The 18,671-nt window shown below is 38.7% G+C and overlaps 1 protein-coding gene across 1 annotated transcript in view; it reads right to left on the reverse strand.

The window, feature by feature from the left end:
- Positions 1 to 2,666: 2,666 nt before the first annotated feature.
- Positions 2,667 to 18,671, reverse strand: part of Cps1 (carbamoyl-phosphate synthase 1) — a 109,831-nt gene continuing 93,826 nt past the window's right edge. The window contains exons 32-38 of the mRNA XM_005361429.2: positions 17,964 to 18,134; positions 15,995 to 16,069; positions 13,284 to 13,382; positions 6,813 to 6,872; positions 5,769 to 5,881; positions 4,407 to 4,536; positions 2,667 to 3,686 (exon numbers count right to left, since the gene is read on the reverse strand). Coding sequence (XP_005361486.1) covers positions 3,588 to 3,686; positions 4,407 to 4,536; positions 5,769 to 5,881; positions 6,813 to 6,872; positions 13,284 to 13,382; positions 15,995 to 16,069; positions 17,964 to 18,134 — 747 coding nt within the window. The 3' untranslated portion in view covers positions 2,667 to 3,587. The remainder of the gene's footprint in view (positions 3,687 to 4,406; positions 4,537 to 5,768; positions 5,882 to 6,812; positions 6,873 to 13,283; positions 13,383 to 15,994; positions 16,070 to 17,963; positions 18,135 to 18,671) is intronic.

Consider the following 18,671-nt stretch of genomic DNA (forward strand, 5'->3'; position numbering starts at 1 on the left):
CCTTTTATCAGAGAAATATGGATTTTTGATGCCAATGTTAATAAATGAATGCAAAAATTCAACTGCTTTTTGTAAACTGCCTTTATTATATTTAGGTACATTCCTTGTATCCCTAATCATTTTATCACAAAGGTATGTTTGTTGGAAAATATTATTTTAAGGTGTGTTACTTTTGTTTATTGTTGCATTTGTTTAACTCTGTGAAGCTGTGTTACTGTGCCTGTCTAAAATACCTAATGGTCTAATAAAGAGCTGAACGGCCGATATTGAGGAAAGAGAGAGAAATAGGTGGGGCTGGCAGGCAGTGAGGAGAAATATGGGGAGAAATCTCAGAGAAAAAAGATCTGGGATGGGAAAGGAAGGAGGAGGACTTTAGGGGCCAGCTACCCAGTTACACAGCTGCTGGGGTCCCACACTGGGGCAACATCTAGACAGGTTTATACATTTCATGGTAGGGACATGTGGACTAGAACTGTTAGGCAGAAAGAGCAGAAATACAAAAGAAAAAGACAGAGACACAGAACACAGTCAGGAGGGCAACCCAGTAAATACTGGATTCACCTGTGTTTATTTTTCATATATTTTATATGCCCCAATCTAAAGTGGGAAGGCAAGAGACTTCTTTACCGTTATATAAACAAGGAACAAAGTAATTGCCTCTTCAATACCCAAAACATCAAGTAAGTGTATCCTAAGTTAAATATTCTATTATTTAGGCAGGACATGCTGCAACCACACCTTAGGCCAAGCATCCTGTAGGCAGCCACACCCTGGGTCAAATCTTGTCATAACCTTGAAAGAGCAAGAATAGGCCTGAGCTCTCTGACCTTTGGTCAAGGTGGAATGGACCAATATCCATGGGCCAGACATCCAGACATGGAGTGAGAAGGAAAGAAAAGGTATACAGAAATCAAAAAAGATTAAAAAAAAAAAAACCAAGGTGATGTGGGATGTCCTTCTGCATATGTATTGCTTTTATTGGATAAAGAATAACAATGTTTCTGCTAATGGCTTAGCAGAGTAAATCAAGGTGGGAAATCCAAACAGAGATATATAGAGAAAGTAGGCAGAGTCAAAGAAATCCATGTAGCTGTTGAAGGATTCAGATGCCAGAACCTACTGGTAAGCCACAACCTCATGCCAATACATAGATTAATAAAAATGGGTTAATTTAAGATATAAGCGCTAGGTAGGAATACGTGTAAAATGTTAGCCAAATAGTGTTGTAATTAACATAGTTTCCGTGTGATTACTGGGGTCTCGGTGGCCAGGAAATGAATGTAGTAGTTTGCTACTACACCAAGGCTAATGTAGATGGCTAATTTAAGAAAAGCAGGTGAGAAACAAGCCAAGCTAAGGCCAGGCATTCCTAACTAAGAATAAACCTCCATGTACGGTTTATTTGGGAGATGGATGGTGGGCCTCTAAAAAAGTCAAAAGAGTAAAACATCACACTGCAGATATTGGATTTTGTCAAAGGCCTTTTCTTAGTCTAATGAGATGATCATGTCATTTTTCTCTGTTTGTATGATAGATTACATTTACTGATCTTTGTATGTTGAACCATCCCATTGGTATGAAGCCTCCTTGACCATGTTGGGATATCTATTTCATATGTTTTGAAATCAATTTGCAAGTATTTTACTGGGTGTTTTTAAATCTATGTTCATAAGAGAAATTCATCTATAATTCTCTTTCTGTATTGAGTCTTTATGTTGTGAAAGCAAGTGTACATTGGTGAAGACAACAGCCACACAACTTACTGAACATGGAGAGGTTGAGCTGGCACCTGAATAAAATCTTTATCCCTTTGTTCTTTGCTAAGAGAAGGTACTCTGCAGGCTACTGAAAAGAAAAAGAACCACCAACCTAACAACAAACCCTTTGATCTACAATGCAGTCCTTCCTGGAAAACATGCTAGAGAATGGTAGCATGAAGCTTGTTGGAGTCTTGGGCCTACTACGTGAGACGGAACCCATATCCAATACTGCTCGGATGACTAAGAACCAGAAACTGAATAGCCCAGAGACCTAGGGTGAAGCCAAATACTTCTGATCTAAAAAACAACAATAAAGTGACTCCTAATTATATTCTGCTAAATTCATAGATTAGTTGCTTGCTCAGTTATCATCAGAGAAGCTTCCTCCTACAGCAAATGGAAATCAATACAGAGACATACAGTCAGACATTACACACATACACACACACACACACACACACACACACACACGGGGTGGGGAGGAGAGGCAGGGGGAGAGAGAGACAGACCTTGGAATACACAGTTCTAAATAGGATGTCTCCATCAAATTCCTCCCCTCAGGGAACCTCATGGGAAGAAGAGGTGGGAAGAGTATAAGCAAGGGAGTGGAGGGTACCAAGAGGACAAGGCCTTCTAAACCAACTGAGCAAAGCTCATATAAACTCCAGAGACTAAGCAGCAAGCACAGGGTCTACATGGGTCTGCACCATGTCCTCTGCGTATATTATGGCTTTCAGTTTAGTATTTTCATTGGACTCCTAAGTGTCTGAATGAATGGGTCTCTGATTCCTGTGCCTTCATCCAGGACTCTTTTTCATCCCGTTACTTTGCTTTGTCCAACTTCAAGGTGGTCATTTTGTTTTATCTTATTATACTTTATTTGTTAAGTAAAAAGAAATCATTTGCATTTTCACTTAATAGTATTTTATTTAAAAGTTCACCATTAAAGCACTGTAATAACCAAAACACTTAGCGGCAACAAAGAATACCTTGAAAGAGAAAAGTTCTTGTATGGAAAGGAATGGGGGTCCTATGTTTAATATGTGTGAAATACAGAAGGCAGGATGAGACTCAGACAATTACCAGGAGCTATCATAAAAAAAAAAATGAAAAGAGATTTTTAAAGTGTTTCAAAACTTGACCAGAGAGTAAAGGCCATAACTCTGGACATTTCACTTTGCTTCTATTAAAAACCAGCAAGACTATCAAGAATATAAACATCTCTGTATTCTCTGCCAAACTCCTGACATCTTCCAAAACTTCAAGCAAGTAGCCATCAAAAAAATCCAATCTCATATTGTATGTCATGGGAAGAAGAAATGATATTCCTAGATTGCTTAAATAAGTGAAAATCTTTAAAAAAGAAAAACTACACAAACATGATGCCATTCATAAATTAAAATCATTTTTTTCTTTTTAACAAATTTTCATGGTAATCTGTCCTGTTAGTGGCCTCTGGGTGGAGCAGACACTACTTTAAAAACAAGGGTATGTTTAGAGTACAGAGTTCAGGAGATGGGACAACAGCTTTTCTACTTTGATCACTATTAAATCAGCACCATTAAACGTTAAAAAGTAAGTCCACAAAAAATAAGGTGTGAGTGGTTGAATTCCTTGTGAAGAACAAGTGACTTGGGGAGGTCTTGGTGGTTTTGAAACAGTGGCTGACAACAATTTCGTAGTTAATGATACAGACTATTCAGAACAGAGGAACCCGAAATAAAGTTTGGCAGCAACGTCCCTTTCCGGAGATAGGCTGAGAGTGGTCCTTTGGGGGCGATGTGGCTCATGCTGACTCAAGGCTGAGGTCACTGGACACTTGGTGCTCTAGGCTGCCTTGCCAGCGCTGTACTGCCTGTAGTGGAACAGACTCTTGGAGTCCACGGTGCGGGATTTCTGCACAGCTTCAGCAAAAAGTTTGGTCACCTGAAAGAAAACGTCAAAAATGTTAGCAACCTACAAGAGATGAAAGGGAATGCAGGATGAATCGGGAGCCAAAACACAAGGATCTGCTCCGGATTTTCAAACGGGTGTGGAGAGAAAGATGTGATGCTGTTTCTTCAGAGACTTTCCCCGTGTCACAGACTCACCCACTCCCAGTAAGGATTAAAACTAACTTAGAGGGCGAAAACAGGACACACGGATCATTAGTGAACGTCAGATGCATGGCTCCTTCTGTGATGACTCTGGTAGCTCACATACAAATGAAACTGAATGTGTTTCATAGAGACCTTTCTGTGCTGCAGTCCAGCATGTGTATTATATCTGCTGCTTTGATCAGTAAGCTACTGTTTTCATGCAGTGGCTTTCACCTGGAGACGAGGAGATAGCACTCCCCACTTTCAGTCCGCTCCATTGTAGAGTGGACTGAAGGTCCACAGGGTGGTTGGATGGGTCACAAAAGAACCAGTTCTACTTCCGGCTTTTGATTACATCAATTGTTTAATCTCCAACCTTCAAGTGAGGCCACAATCTACCATACTAGCACCATTGTTTTAGATTCTATTAAAAAATGCTCTCTTTTCTCAGTGCTCGAGAAAGGAGAGAGGAAGAGAAAGAGAGAGGGGGAGAGAATAATTACCAAACATGAAGGGAGACCTAGAAATAAAACCTACACATGCCTTATATTTAAAGGAAAGAGCATACCTGGAAATTAGTGAGGAGCGCAATCCCACTGTCCACAGCTGTCCTCCGAATCACATAATTATCATGGACAAATTTGGTGTTGTTGTTGGGGAGGTTAATCACAAGGTCAATGCTTCCGTCTCTAATCAGTCTAAAAAGAAATAAATAAAAACTTACAGTTGACAATGTCTATTTTATAATTAGTTCCAAAATTGCTAACACAAATTCTTCTCTCTGCTCTTTAAACCAATGCTATCACTGAGCCACCTGGCAGCCCTTTTCTACTTCTAAGTCGATGTTCAAGTTGCACTCACTGAGGAATTATAATTTTTTATTGTGGTTTTGAAAGAAGTCTGGTAGAAGTCTAACAGGATGCAAAACATTGTTTTCCCTTCTACCTCCAGGCTCCTCCAGGATACATCTCTCTTCCTGCTTCCCACTGCCTGGCAGGAGAAAACATGAACCTACCTGGTTGTGAATTAGCCTCTGTCACATTCTGTTCTTGGACTGACTGAACGTACCCTAAGAGGCATTCAAATGCCAAATGCATGGAGCTATGGCTGACTTTCATCTTACAAAACTCTAAGCAAGGGACTCAGAGCATCAGCGGAAGGCTTCTAAGGTCTGTACATGATGACATTCTTAAGTTCGCTTCATAATGACTTCTTAAGTACTTTTAATAAAGAGCATACTTCATAGAATTTGGTATGTTGTAGCTACTGTACAAAGTATAACATCCATGGGTAACAGAGGAGCCACTGGGCCTTCATCCCGTGTAGCTTTGTAACAACAGATGCCCTACAGGTCCTGAAGCCTCATGCAGTGTGTCTTACAAATCAGGTGGTGACGGCCTAAGAAATGAGCATTTAGTTAAGAACATTATCAAATGCTTACTCCAGTTTTCTCCATGCAGCAAGTGCTCAAAAATATTGACTGATCCATTGATCCATCCTTAGTGAAATGTAGATGATTAATCAAATATATATGCATATACATATTTGTGTGTATATACATTTAAGATTATATAGAAATATATATGCATATACATACTTTGTGTATATATATATTTAACATTATATAGAAAGCACTGCATTAAGTCCTTTATCGTTTACTTGTTCTGTCAAGCACTTTTAACAGAAATATCTGAGAGGTGTTTTCTAACACACGTACAGATGCACACACATAGTAATTCACTTTTTATAAGAATGAAACTGACACCCATTAATGTGTTCATTTGTAAATTTTTTAACCAGTCAAACTTTTGAAAATATTTGAAAGCAAACGAGGTGAAAGCTTCTGTATTAGCTCCCACCATTTATCTTCTGCTTTTATTTTGGTTATTTCTTTTTTTCCAACTCAGAAAACAAACTATTCAGTTCTTACTTTCTGATAGAAGAGAGGCTGGGATTCTGTCCTTCCTGAGATGGCCATGCCACTGGGGTGGCAGGGACATTGTTGGCATTGAGCCAGTCTGATGTGGCTTCTGTGGCAAAAAGCTGTATTTAAATAGAAAACTAGGTTACTACAAAGAATGAATCTTCGTTAATGAAGGAACATAGGAGTCACAACAGAAAGAAGAGAAAGAAACACAGAAGAAGTGCGGTTCCGAAAGTAGCCACTTGAACTCAGAATCTAGGGCACAGATATCTTAAATATTTTTAAATCTTTTCAGTAAGAAAACATTTAAGAGGCTCTGTTGTAAGTGCTTTTGTAAAAGAATTAGTCATAGCTTAGAAATTATTTTTATGAGGTCAACGAAGTCCATGGCCATAGGCCCAGTCTGAGCTATGGGAGTAACTTTGTTTTACTGAAGGAGGCTGTGGGCAGAGCTCTTTGCTACAAAGATTCTGCCTGTAACTGTAACAGCTGGAAACTATGACCTCATACACAATCAAGAGAGGAAAAGATTCAAAAATACACTGATGAGTGTACTAAAAATGCTTCAAATAAAGTTTAAGATTTTAAACTAACTACTATTGAGTTTGCAGCTATTTTGTTAAACCCAGTCTTCCTAATTATTTTATTTTATGTAAAGCTTATTTTTAACTTTGTTGTTTGGTAGTTTCAAGTGTTTACATAACTTTGTTTTCACCCCCTTCCTCTCTCCCACTATAGTCCTCCTTCTCAACAAATTTCCTCCTATTTTTTTCTTCTTCTGTGCATGACCCACTGAATTCAGAGTGTCTTTGCTGCAGGGTGGGTGGAAGGTTTTTTACTCCAGACAGGACAATTTACCAGTGACTACACCACTAAAGAAAAAGACACTTTCCCCCAATTACCAATAATCCTCTGTGGAAGTTTTGAAATCAAGTTAATTAAACCTTGCAAACTGAAAAGATGGCTTTCTTGTTTGTGCAGTATTTATTTCATGGACAAATTTCAATGTGGAAAGAAAGCTACTTTTAAAAAAAAAGTAAGAGAGTATACCTTGAAACCTTCATTGTGTAACTGCTCAGCCACACCAAGGAATCTTGGACGGAATGATTGCTAGAAAGGAAATGAACACAATTGACTTTCTACATACACATTTCTTTGTTTGGATACATTCAAGATGGTGTCCCTCCCGCCATTGCAAAAGGAAGTTCCATATGTTGCTTTTTATTTAATATAAGTTATTTATTCTCCAATGTAGATTTAAAATTCCATTTTTGTTATCTTGTTTTCTGCCTTCCACATATCTCTGAGCCCTTTCATTCACACTGAGACTTGGCCTGCTTTGATTAGATCCACACTGTTTCTTTGTGCAGAGTTTCTTTACCTGGTTAGGGAGCTGCTAAAGCTGAGATCTGAGCACCTTGTTGTTGTCTGGCTGCTTTGCTATTCCAAACAACCTGTTCTCATTGCTGAGTCCTAGTTTTGCACTGCCTTTAATAACTCGCTCACTTTCCTAGAAGGTCCTGTGCTAAGAATCCCTAGAGTATTAAGTTCCTTTGCAAATTCTGGCTTTCCTGTTTGTTCTAGAAGTGTATACTTAGAAAAGTTAACACCCTTGGCCTCACTTCTACACTTCTGAAAGAGACATGATGATGCTCCTATCTCCTGAGGTATCTCACTAGCTGTGCTTCTCCAGGTGATTTAGCTTTTATCTGAGGTAGTCTCCACATCCCTTCAGTGCAGCGGTAATGATACTTGTGGTATGGGGTCATTGTGGTTGTCCAGTAGGTCCCTATATTAGCAATCACTATAGAGTGTTAGAACTTCACGTCAGCAGTTTCACGGTTAATAACAGTTCTCAGGAAGTATTGATAAGTATCACTAAGACAGTTGCTGTTTTTTCCAGGTTTCTAGAGACTAGATTCCTGTCCCTGAAAACTAGCATTAGGGGTATTCTAACATTTATTATAACCCAAAATATCTTTCCCACCCTACACACCTATTTCCACATGGGTTTTCCTAATGTTCCAGCTCATTTTTCTGACAGTTTCTATCAGTCTGTTGTTGTATACTTCTTAGACCCTAGCTGGACCTGATTTCCCTGGATCCCATAGTCATCAGGGATTGACCATCTCTAAATATTTCCTGTGTTTGAGAGTTTGCTTTTGCAAGGCAGTATTCAGGATGGCATACAGCAAAGATGAATGATCTGCCCAAAGGGGAAATTCTCTGGTTGACTTTATTATCATGACTGTCTTAGCACCTAAGCTATTTAAAATCATGTATGCTTAAAATCATATCTTTTCTTCTTTAAATGAGATCATGTTGCTGATTTTTAAGAGGATTTAACTAATGATATAATATGACTATATCTTTTCATTTCTTCTGATTGATTTAGAAATCATATAAGTGATGTTTGAAAAAGCATGCAAATCATTCTGTTTCTAGTCCCCAAACTATGTAATGTCATCAAAAACATATCCAGATCCTTGGATAATTTTTATAATACTCGACTCAAAAAGTCTCCTAATATTTACATGCAATGGTTCTCTGAGAACAGATCTAAATCCTAAGCAATGACTCCAGAGACTATGTTCAAATATAAAATCTTTTTAGATTCTGGCCCTCTCCTTCTTGGAACTACAGTTTTATGAGAAGAAAACAGTGGCAAATAGAAAAGATGAACGCGATGGGATGAATCCAGGCTAAGTCAGGCACAGGGGTTATTCAAGACAATCTTTCATAACCTGAATTGCGAGCATGCCGACCATAGTAGCTTTCTATTTCCGCTCAGGACTAAACAGAAATAAATGAGTGAAAATGTCATCAGCTCATGGTTCTACATAAAACTAAAATAAAATTATAAAATATAATAGAGAAAACAGTAATTCTTACTGACCAACCCTAGAACAGTTTAAAGCAGTATGCAGAGCACTAGGCAGAGCAGAACACTAATATGCTCAGGGGCTAAATGATATGACCCATTATATTTGCTTCATAGTTTAAGATTTCTCCATAAGAAACATACATGGGATATGCAAAATGAGTCTCTGCATTTTATTAAATCCCCCTCATATGGAACATTATATTTGGACTTTCTGATAAACAAAAAACAGCTCAGGTTTGCACTAAATGACATGAGAGGTCTCAGTTAATGCCTGGAAAATTGTGTATTCGTCCCACACTTACCCAATGCCTCTCACTCTCTTAAACATCCCCTTAGCAAAAAGTCACTGAAGACATGGTTGGTAATAATAATAATGCGATAAACAGTTTCCTTTGGGTTTCTAAAATGAACTACCACAAGAAAGGTGTTTCCAAGTGTCCCAAACAATAACATCATCATCATCTGGACTTGCTAAAAGTAGGAAACCTAAGTCTCCACCAAATGGATTGCATCAGGTGGGTATGCCAGTCATGTGCACTTTTCAAACACTCCAGGTCCTTCTGATGTGCACTTCGGTTTCAAATGGAAATGAATGAGGCTGGAAGGGCTATCCTTCACTCATTTTGCAATTTGAGGTAAAGACATATTAACCTTGACCAAAGTCACAATGAAAAATGTTGAAGGAGGAATATGATAATGCAATTTTTCCCTTGCCATTTTAAAATGAAATAAGTCAGCGAGTCCTCTAAGACCTGCAGGTACCAGGCAGAACCTTATTACGGAGCTGTTTCACTGCCGTCCCCCAAGTGGAAAAGATAAATATCCAACATGACAGTATTGGCAGTTTCCAGCTAGGGAGCCACACCGCCTTCTGGTGCAGGGTGTTGGCTTTCATAGACACATTATAAACTTCTATCAAACATGCATTGAACACTTGTGACACATAAAACAGCCTCTCTACAAAAAGAAATTACCGCTGTCAGCTTGTGTCTGAGTAACCTCAGATTTAAAAGCCGATTGAAAATACCTATGTAAGAATCTATTCCTTAGTAGAGGTGAAATGTACAAGTTAGTTTATGCTTTTGGAAATGTTTACAAGGAAAGAATTCTTTTGAAAGTTGAATAAATATCTATTTCCTTCAGTGATCATTTTCTCACTAAGCCAACTTCTGGCTACAGAAGAGAAAGCCAAGTTAACACTAAGTGATGTCTGTGGATGCTACAGGGTTGCTGGGATTGACAACTGTGTGGTTGTTCCTAATGATGCCTCTTTGAAGATAAAAGGTTATTCATGTCACTTGGCATCGCCTTTTCAAATAAATGCTTGCTTTGTGTTTCTGAGCAATGCTGAAGCCCAGATGTCAGGCTGGTGCCTGCCACTTCACCAGCATCGCTGAATAGCCCAATCAGAGGGGGAAATAGAGAGAGTGCTCTCCATCTCCTCTAGAGTAAATCACTCATTGTTAAAGGGTGTTCTAGAAAACCTCAAAATAAGGCAGATTGCCTTCTCAGAGCAACTAAAAATACATTGTGACAGGATGGAAGGTGGTTGGAACAACTGCAGGGAAATCAAGGGTGATTCTGTTGCCTCATAAACCCATATTATGCTTCTTACATTACGAATGCCCTAGACTGTGGAAGGCTTCTTGGAAAGATGCAATGCACATGGCAATTAAGCTGACAAAGATGCTTTGTTAAAATCTGCAGCCTTTATCCTAAGTCTTAGGTACACAAGATTGATGGTACAAATATTTCAAACTTCCTGAGTGATTTGACTCTAGCATCTGCCATAAGAAGTTCAGAAAGAGATTGCAGGAGTAAAGGGTTACAATACAGAAGAGAAACACAGATTTAGCAAGAATACCACATACAGCAAGCGTGTGTGTGCAAACACACACACACACAAACACACACACACACTACTTTCTAAATGCAAAAAAAAAAAAAAACCTGCTAGTAATAAATGCTTATTTTAAGATGCTTTCTCTTGGGACACTAAGTGAAAAAGTTCTCCAGCTCAGAGTCCCATGCTCTCCACTCTGAGTCTCTATGATCCCTGAGTTTTCTCTTGGAACCTGTTGTGCCAGATGAGTGAGTCTAAGTGTCCTCATTAAATCATTCTAATCAGAGTATGTACTTAACTCAGAGAATATGGAGAAGAGAAAGGAAGACTGTCCCACAAATGAGATGGATGCTGGTGTCCTCCCCCATTGCTCTGGGAAGGAATAACAAAGCATCTGACAAAGATGCTTTGTTAAAATCTGCAGCAATTATATGGCTCTCAGTGCTCTCGGGAGCCTGTGACAGCCTCATACTGTGTAGGTGACCACCCTAAGATGCCAAGATGCTAACACAAATCCCTCTCTCATAACTTGATTAAATAACTTCCCAACCAGATGCTTTCAGACATACTTTCTAGCCATGGCTTTCATTTCTATATTATTCCTCTGTAAGTCCCTTTCAGTTCTGATTATATGTTTGAAGGGTTATAATGAATCCCTCTGACCCAGTGGTAGCATGTACTTTTTCCATGAGTATCCTGAAATACAGAACACAGATGACTATATCCACGCTGCTGTGAATGCTGGGTAGAAAGCAGAGTTTAGAGCAGATCCTTTTCTAGCTGAGAAAGAGCCTCCAAGACTTGCCTTTCTACTAGTCTACCCCATCGTATCTCCAGCATAACTCACCATAATAAGCACTTTTTAAAATTAGTATGAATGCAATGGAGGGACCATATAAACATCAAATGTTTTATTATAAAATATAATATAATATTATAAAATAAGTCAGAAAATTCTATTCTTTCTATTTCTAGAGGCTTACAATTCTACTGATCAATTTTTCTGAGTTACAGATATGTCAATAACTATAACTTTATTAAATAATTTTAAACTATATTTAATGCTGCACTAAAAATATGTTTAAATCCATAATGATTGTCACTCATATACAAGAGAATATTTTTGAAATGACTCATGTAACCGCTGAAAGATTGCTTTAAAAATAATGCGTTCAAAGGTAGAATTTTAATTAATAAAACCTCATCGCTTTGAAAATATTGTTCCCCAATCCATAAAGTCTCCTTTTTTCCTACTAAGCAAAATTCTGTTCACTGGTGCCCAAGTCCCACAAATATTTCATAGGAGCAAATTAATTTTGCGGCACATTTCCCTGCAGCACTGGAACTAAACAAGTCACAATTTTATACACCACTGCCTTCTTAAACTGCTATTTGAAAATGTTAGCAGGGCTTTGATTAGTTGTGAAGATGAGGGCTAAGGGCATGGTCTCCTCTGAACGTCCCCAGTTCTCACATTAAACTTTAAGCTATCACTGGAAGTTGGGCCAATATTCTCCTAGTTTGGACTTAATGATACTCAGTACCCATTTGTAATGTGATGCGTCACTCATATGATGTGATTTGTCTCTAAACTGCCATTAAGCCTCACATCGCAAGCCATTTTCTTAGCCTTCACTCAGATCCTCACCATCGCCCTTCTGCCACCTTCAGAACGCCAAACCCCAAGTCACTCTTTCCAGAAACTTCTCCAAAGTGACTACATGTCCAGTCTCTGGAGTCTAATTTGCTAGTATTAAGACACCCTAATGAGGCAGCATTTATAACAATCACCCACTGGCTTGAGAATACCTGATTCTCTTCTAATTATGCTTTTATTGACTTTTGTGAAGACATGCAGGGTTTGAGCTTATTAAATTCACAGCAGGGAGGGTGCTATATATGACCACTCGTTTTTAAAGGACATAAGAAGTGCTAATCTCAAGTTAAAATGAATGACCATTTGAGAAACATATACAGTTATTTTTCAGGAATTTAGAAGTAGAACATGTATAGACTGTTGCAATAGTTATTTCAAAGAGTTAAAGACATTTTATGTCCAAAATTTTACCCTAAGATTTATTTACACTTGAATTGTGACAATAAACCAATAGTGCTCTTTTTATTGTGGTAAAATATTAATTTATAGTCATCTCATCTTACTTTGGCCTAGAAGCATAAAAGGGGTATAAAAAAGCTTGTACAAGCTCAAGCCAGAGAGAATTCCAACAAGAAGAAAGGAAATAGGCATGAGTCCCACCCCTACTTAAATAATGATTGGCAACTGCTAGCTGTGAAAGAGAGAGTTAATTTGCTTGAAGAATAAAGTCCCTGTTGGGTGAGCACCCTCAGTGAAGGCCACATATCCAAGAGTACATAAACAGCACCAACAGTCGTTATGAAAAGATACAGGACATAGAGTTGGGTGGTTGGAAAAGGGAGGATGGATGTGGAAGGAGGGGGATAAATGGTACATTTGACATTTACATTGCAGAAAAATCTAAATAAATGAAAAAATGAGGAAACTATATAGAATAGGGGGCATCATTTTTCTAAAATAGGCCTTTACCCAACAAACAGATTTTTTTATGGAGACTTTTTTCTGTTTTCTGTTTTACTTTGGTATTTGCTGCTGCAACAGGAGAAGGCTGTTCAGGAACAAACAGAACATACAATGGCCATTCTCATAAGTTACAATTTTCTAAGGCATGCAACCAACCCCCTCTCTTCTTCATTTTAACATCCTGACCTCCAACAGTGTGCTGCCTGAGAATGCGCAGTCACACACCCCACTCACCTGGATTCCAATGAGAATGCCTTTCTGAGGAATCTTAAACCCAGTAGAGAGCATTGCCTTTAGGAAGGCTGTGTGAATACCCTCGCCAAAGCATGCCACCTGTTGGAATTAAATGAAAAATACAAAGTTAAAGGAAGATAGACTAGTCAAATACACATATATCAAAAAAAAAAAAGGAGAAAGGAACAAAAGAAAAATTGGAGAGCAACGTACTGATAAACTCTTTCCCCAGATTTTATCAGTGTTTTCCAAAGACCAAGAAATCTGAATCGGAGAATTAAATGGCTGGCCAGGACAGATGTATCTTTTGTTTTTAATTAAGCATAATGAATGAATAAGCAATTCCTTCTACACCAACAACACTCAGTGGAACAACATACCGAATTACACCGCAAGTTATTTGGATACAAATCACAGCTTCTGGTGTGTAATGTGGTGAATTTCCAGATATTAATATGAGATAATGTTTAAAACACTGTATGCATCACGTGTACCATGCAGTTGTGCATGAATTCAGGGTTGGGAGTGCTAGAAATATGACAAGCTGCTGCCCCACTGCTTTAAAACCACCCCAGCCACCTTAAGAGGAGGCTTCCTAAGAGATGGCAATAGTACGTGAAAATCTCAAAAGAGCTTAATCCTTTTTATCATAGTTAGAAACCAAACCAAAATATTCTGCATCTCATCCTGGATACCCAAGCCACATGTTTAAAAAAAAAAAAAAGGATGAGGGAGAGAAGATGCCAAGCTAACAGAAATTGGTCCAGTGTGTGGAGATTTCCTCTAGGGTAACTGCTGCACGCTGTAATTACAAGTCAAACAGCCACCGTAACTAGAGGACAAGTGGTGGATTCTAACAGGATGGGAGTCCGTTCTGCACATCATCATCTGGCACCCGTTCAGAGTCGCCATTATAGTAAAGAATGCTGACAGTTCACTTCGTTCTTTAAGCAAATGACTCTCTCTTGCTAGGCAAGGAAACTTCTCATGATCATAACCTTCAGCTGACCACAGTACATGTCTGCTCTTCACTCCACAGTTGAACATTTTAATCAGTCAAGTACTGGCCAATCAACTTGGCAATGTCAATTGAAGTTAATGAGTCTCATTTCCACTGAAAGGAACCCTGCAGTCCGATCAGAAGTGCAGGAACTCAAAAAGGGTAGCAACAATTTTCTGCCTGGCCATTAAAAACAAAACAAAATGAAACAAAAAATTAAACAGTCAAATAGTTCTGTAAATATTAGGATGACATTCTCACTTGACAGCTATAGAATAAAGCGCCCCGTAATTAGATAAGAAGTTGGGAGTTTTGCAGTCCTCCGCGCTTAAACACTGAAAAAGTCTCTCTGAAGCATAGTTGAGATTTCTAAACTGGATTTATTATTCTGATTTCAGTTAAGAAACAGAATTTAAAACATTATACTTGATGACACTAGGAAATATGACTTAAATATTAGAAGAATTCTTTCCTTTTGCAGTTTAGAAAAGAGACAACAAATACAAGCAACTTCTAAGTTGTTCGTATTTTCATTGCTGTGTGAAACAGAGAGTACTAGACCCGGAACACAGCTTGCCACACTGGTGATGCAGTATACGAGAAAGAGGCCTCTTCCTGATCCAGCTCTTGACCAGTTGAAAACAGAATCCTAGGATGGGGATGAATCTGAAACTGTGGATAATAGAGCTTCCATCGTTCATAGTGAGTCTTACTTTCCGGCCAAATCAAGAGAAATTCGACCAAATCCAAATCCAAAGAAAACGCAAGAGGATCAAGAACCACTTTCCAAGAGTGCAACTCTAACACCGCGGTCCTTTGTTGACCACTGCCTGTCTCCTGGTCTCTCTTGGCTTCTCATCAAAGCTCATGCTCATAACCAAACAACCATATAAAACCTCGCATAATCATTGTAATTAAAAATTCTCCTCTTTATATTTTTGCCTAGTATCAAGAGAAACAATGATGCCTCCCGGTGTGATGTTGCCACTCCGGTGTGCACTGGTGAGGATCTGAAGGTTGTAGTGAGTACGTCTGTCAAGGGCTAGGTGATTCATAAAATGTCCTGACACTGACATGTAGAGAACTTTCTAGAATCTGACAGCTCTCTATGAGAAAACACATTTCACATTCTTAAAGAAACCTTCACTTGACACAGTTCCAACACAAGAGAAGAGAGCCATCCAGTGGTCAGTGCCATTATAGATCAGCCTCAAGAGGCTGAAGCTGCCTCCCAAGTGGCCTTGGGGTTTCTTCTATATTTGCAGTTCCCACTTTTTACACCCACGGCCTTTTTAATGCTGTCATTTTACATATTTCAAGTGATGGCATGCAGATCTGCATCAATCAGAGGAAAGTAGGGGATGAACTGTTTTTACTGAATTATGTGAGAGCCTTAAAAAAAGGACACGGGACATACTCAGATGTCTAGAGAAATGTATGACTGTTATTGGCAGTGTACTGGTAATGTGGGAATGAATTAAGTACACGTGTATTCAATTCTCAAGTTCACATGTAAAAATGTCAATTCTGTTACAGAAAAGGGTAATTCAAACTTCCTAAACCTTTGAGATGCCCTGGGAAAAGAAAACCTTGTGAAGTTTGATTTTCTCTAACCACTTACTACTTTGCATACATGACTGCATTCTGATCGTAGAACCACAGATTTTCAGGTAAATTTAACAACAGTATTCATGTACCATTAACCACTCACCTCTCCAGTGGAAGCCATCTCACATCTCAGGATAGGATCAGCATCCCTCAACCGGGGCCAGGAAAACATTGGAGCCTGTCAGACGTAATAAGGAAGGAAAAACACGAGATAAAGGAAAACAAGAGATGAGAGGTAGACACGCTTGGCCAATCATCTCCCGCAGGATTCATTAGGCCATGGAGAACAGAAAAAAACAAATTATTTTTGGCCCAAAACTCTGACTTGAAAAATCGCTTTAAAATTCTGTCCAAGAATATGTTGTACTCCTGGCCCAAATGTTGGGTTAAGTAATCACAAATGATTTCTGTAACTAGATCCCCTGTGACCAGTCTAGACCAATACTTCTAATCTGGCATGCACATATTCTTACTGGAGTTATTTCAAACAGATCTACTGGACATTAGACTCCCAAACAGAGTTGAAAGACATTTTCCCCGTGATAGGCTTTTGGAACATTCCCCTTCTTGTTCTTCTGTTCATTTGAACTTACAGCCAGCCACCTTGCCAGACATGGCTGTCTGGGAACTGACTTCTGAGACATTCAACTGTTGTTGACGCCTCTTAAAAGTTTTGAAAAACATTCTGCTGGGAAACATTTTTTCTCTCTTTCTTCATACGAACAGGAACACTTCAGGGCTTCCTTTTTAGTTATTTTATCAGCATGACTCATAAGGACCAAGTTCTTATTCTCACAGATGCTTATTCATCAGGTCAGATGACCTTCTGTTGACACTGGCACTTCTAAGTTAGGGGAAAATGAGCTTGTGGTCATTTTCTTGGGTCATCTTAGTGAGACTGTGATGTATTCCTAGCCTACAGCTGTCCTGTTCTGCTATCTGCTCTTTACCATCAACCACATTAGATCTCCCAAAATTGACAACCTTCTAATGTTATGTCCCTTTAATACAGTTCTTCATATTGTGATGACCACCAACCATATAATTATTTTCTTGCTACTTCAAAACTGTGGTTTTGCTACTGTTATGAATCATAATGTAAATATCTGATATGTGGGATATCTAATATACAATGCCTATGAAAGAATAATTTGATCCACAAAGGGATTGCAACCTATAGGTTGGGAACTACTGTTTAAAGACTCTAAAATATGTCAATGTCACATAATTGCATTGTACAATATAAATTAACTTCACTGAGTATACTTCATCTAAGAAATTCAATTGTATTTGTATATTTCATGATCTTGTCTGTCTATTGAGGTAGTTCATGAGAACACTGTATACAGAAGCAGCTAGAGTAATCTAGTGGCTTAATGATTAAAGTATTATAAAAATATAATTTTGAAATCCGGGCGGTGGTGGCGCACACCTTTAATCCCAGCACTCGGGAGGCAGAGGCAGGCAGATCTCTGTGAGTTCGAGACCAGCCTGGTCTACAAGAGCTAGTTCCAGGACAGGCTCCAAAACCACAGAGAAACCCTGTCTCGAAAAACCAAAAATATATATATATATAATTCTGACTCTATCACCCTCACAGCTCCAATACAAACTATTACTTTAATCTTACAAGTGGAAAATCTGTGCCACTGAAGAAAATACAAACTAGGAAAAAGTAGCTAGGGTGGTAAGAATTTAACCAGCCCCTCAGGGTAACCATGTTTATGAGACTTGTGAATTCCTAGAGACTTTTCGCAGTTGAGCCTTGTCTTGGACAAGATTGCCTAGTATTTTAATTTTCTAACTAAACCATCACCATGGGTCAGCTGCAGAAACATGGGTGATAATCCATTTAACAAGCTGACTTTGAAGTCACATTATCCTTGATGGCTATCAATATTTCTGCACAAACAAATACTTCATGTGAGGTTGCTTGCAGTACAACCTCAGTCTGTTTTGGAAGAAAGATGGTCATCAGTTCAGCAGGTCCGTTAAGTCACAAAAATTTCGTGGCAAACATTCCCCTTCATTTCACCTCTGTTCATAAGATGACACATATTGTAAAATGCTACCTTAATGGCAACATAGTCAGCAGGAATGATGGGTTTCTCCAGGGTAGGAAGACGCTGCTCATCAATGTTCTCCCCAATCATCACCTTGGTGGCCACATCAATGAAGTCCACCCCAAGAGTCTTGGAAACAAAGGGGAAGGATCGAGAAGCTCTCAGGTTGCACTCAATCACCTAAAGAGATAAGTCCAAAAGGGAAGAGAAGATGAAAGACAGTAACAATCCGAATGTGTATTTTGTACCTTGATTTCCTTCTGTGATTAGCTCACTACCCCAATCCCATCCCCTCTATCTCTACTGCTTAGATTTCTAATTAATCGGTTTCTTTGAGGATATTATCTTTGAATTTTGACTCATTTCCATTCCATTTCCTTACTTCAATTCCTGCATACTTCTGATACATTTCATTTAATGTAGAGTTTGGATGATGTCACACCCCAAGATGAAAAGTCCGCACTGGAATCCTGGCTTCATATTAAAACCTAGCTGGTGAAAACCTTCTGTCTTCTCAATATGTATCTCTTTTATCTAACACCACTGTTGTAGGAGGCTGCTTGTTTGTTCCCGGCTGCTCAGCCCCGAAATAATCATTCAGAAGCAACATTATTTAACTCACTGCTCAGCCAGTCACTGAAGTGTATTGCTAACTGGCTTGTATGTCTTCAGCTAACCCATTTCTATTATTTTATATTTTACTAAAAGGCTCATAGC

Source organism: Microtus ochrogaster, linkage group LG4 (genome assembly GCF_000317375.1).
Source record: "Microtus ochrogaster isolate Prairie Vole_2 linkage group LG4, MicOch1.0, whole genome shotgun sequence".
Classification (NCBI taxonomy): domain Eukaryota; kingdom Metazoa; phylum Chordata; class Mammalia; order Rodentia; family Cricetidae; genus Microtus; species Microtus ochrogaster.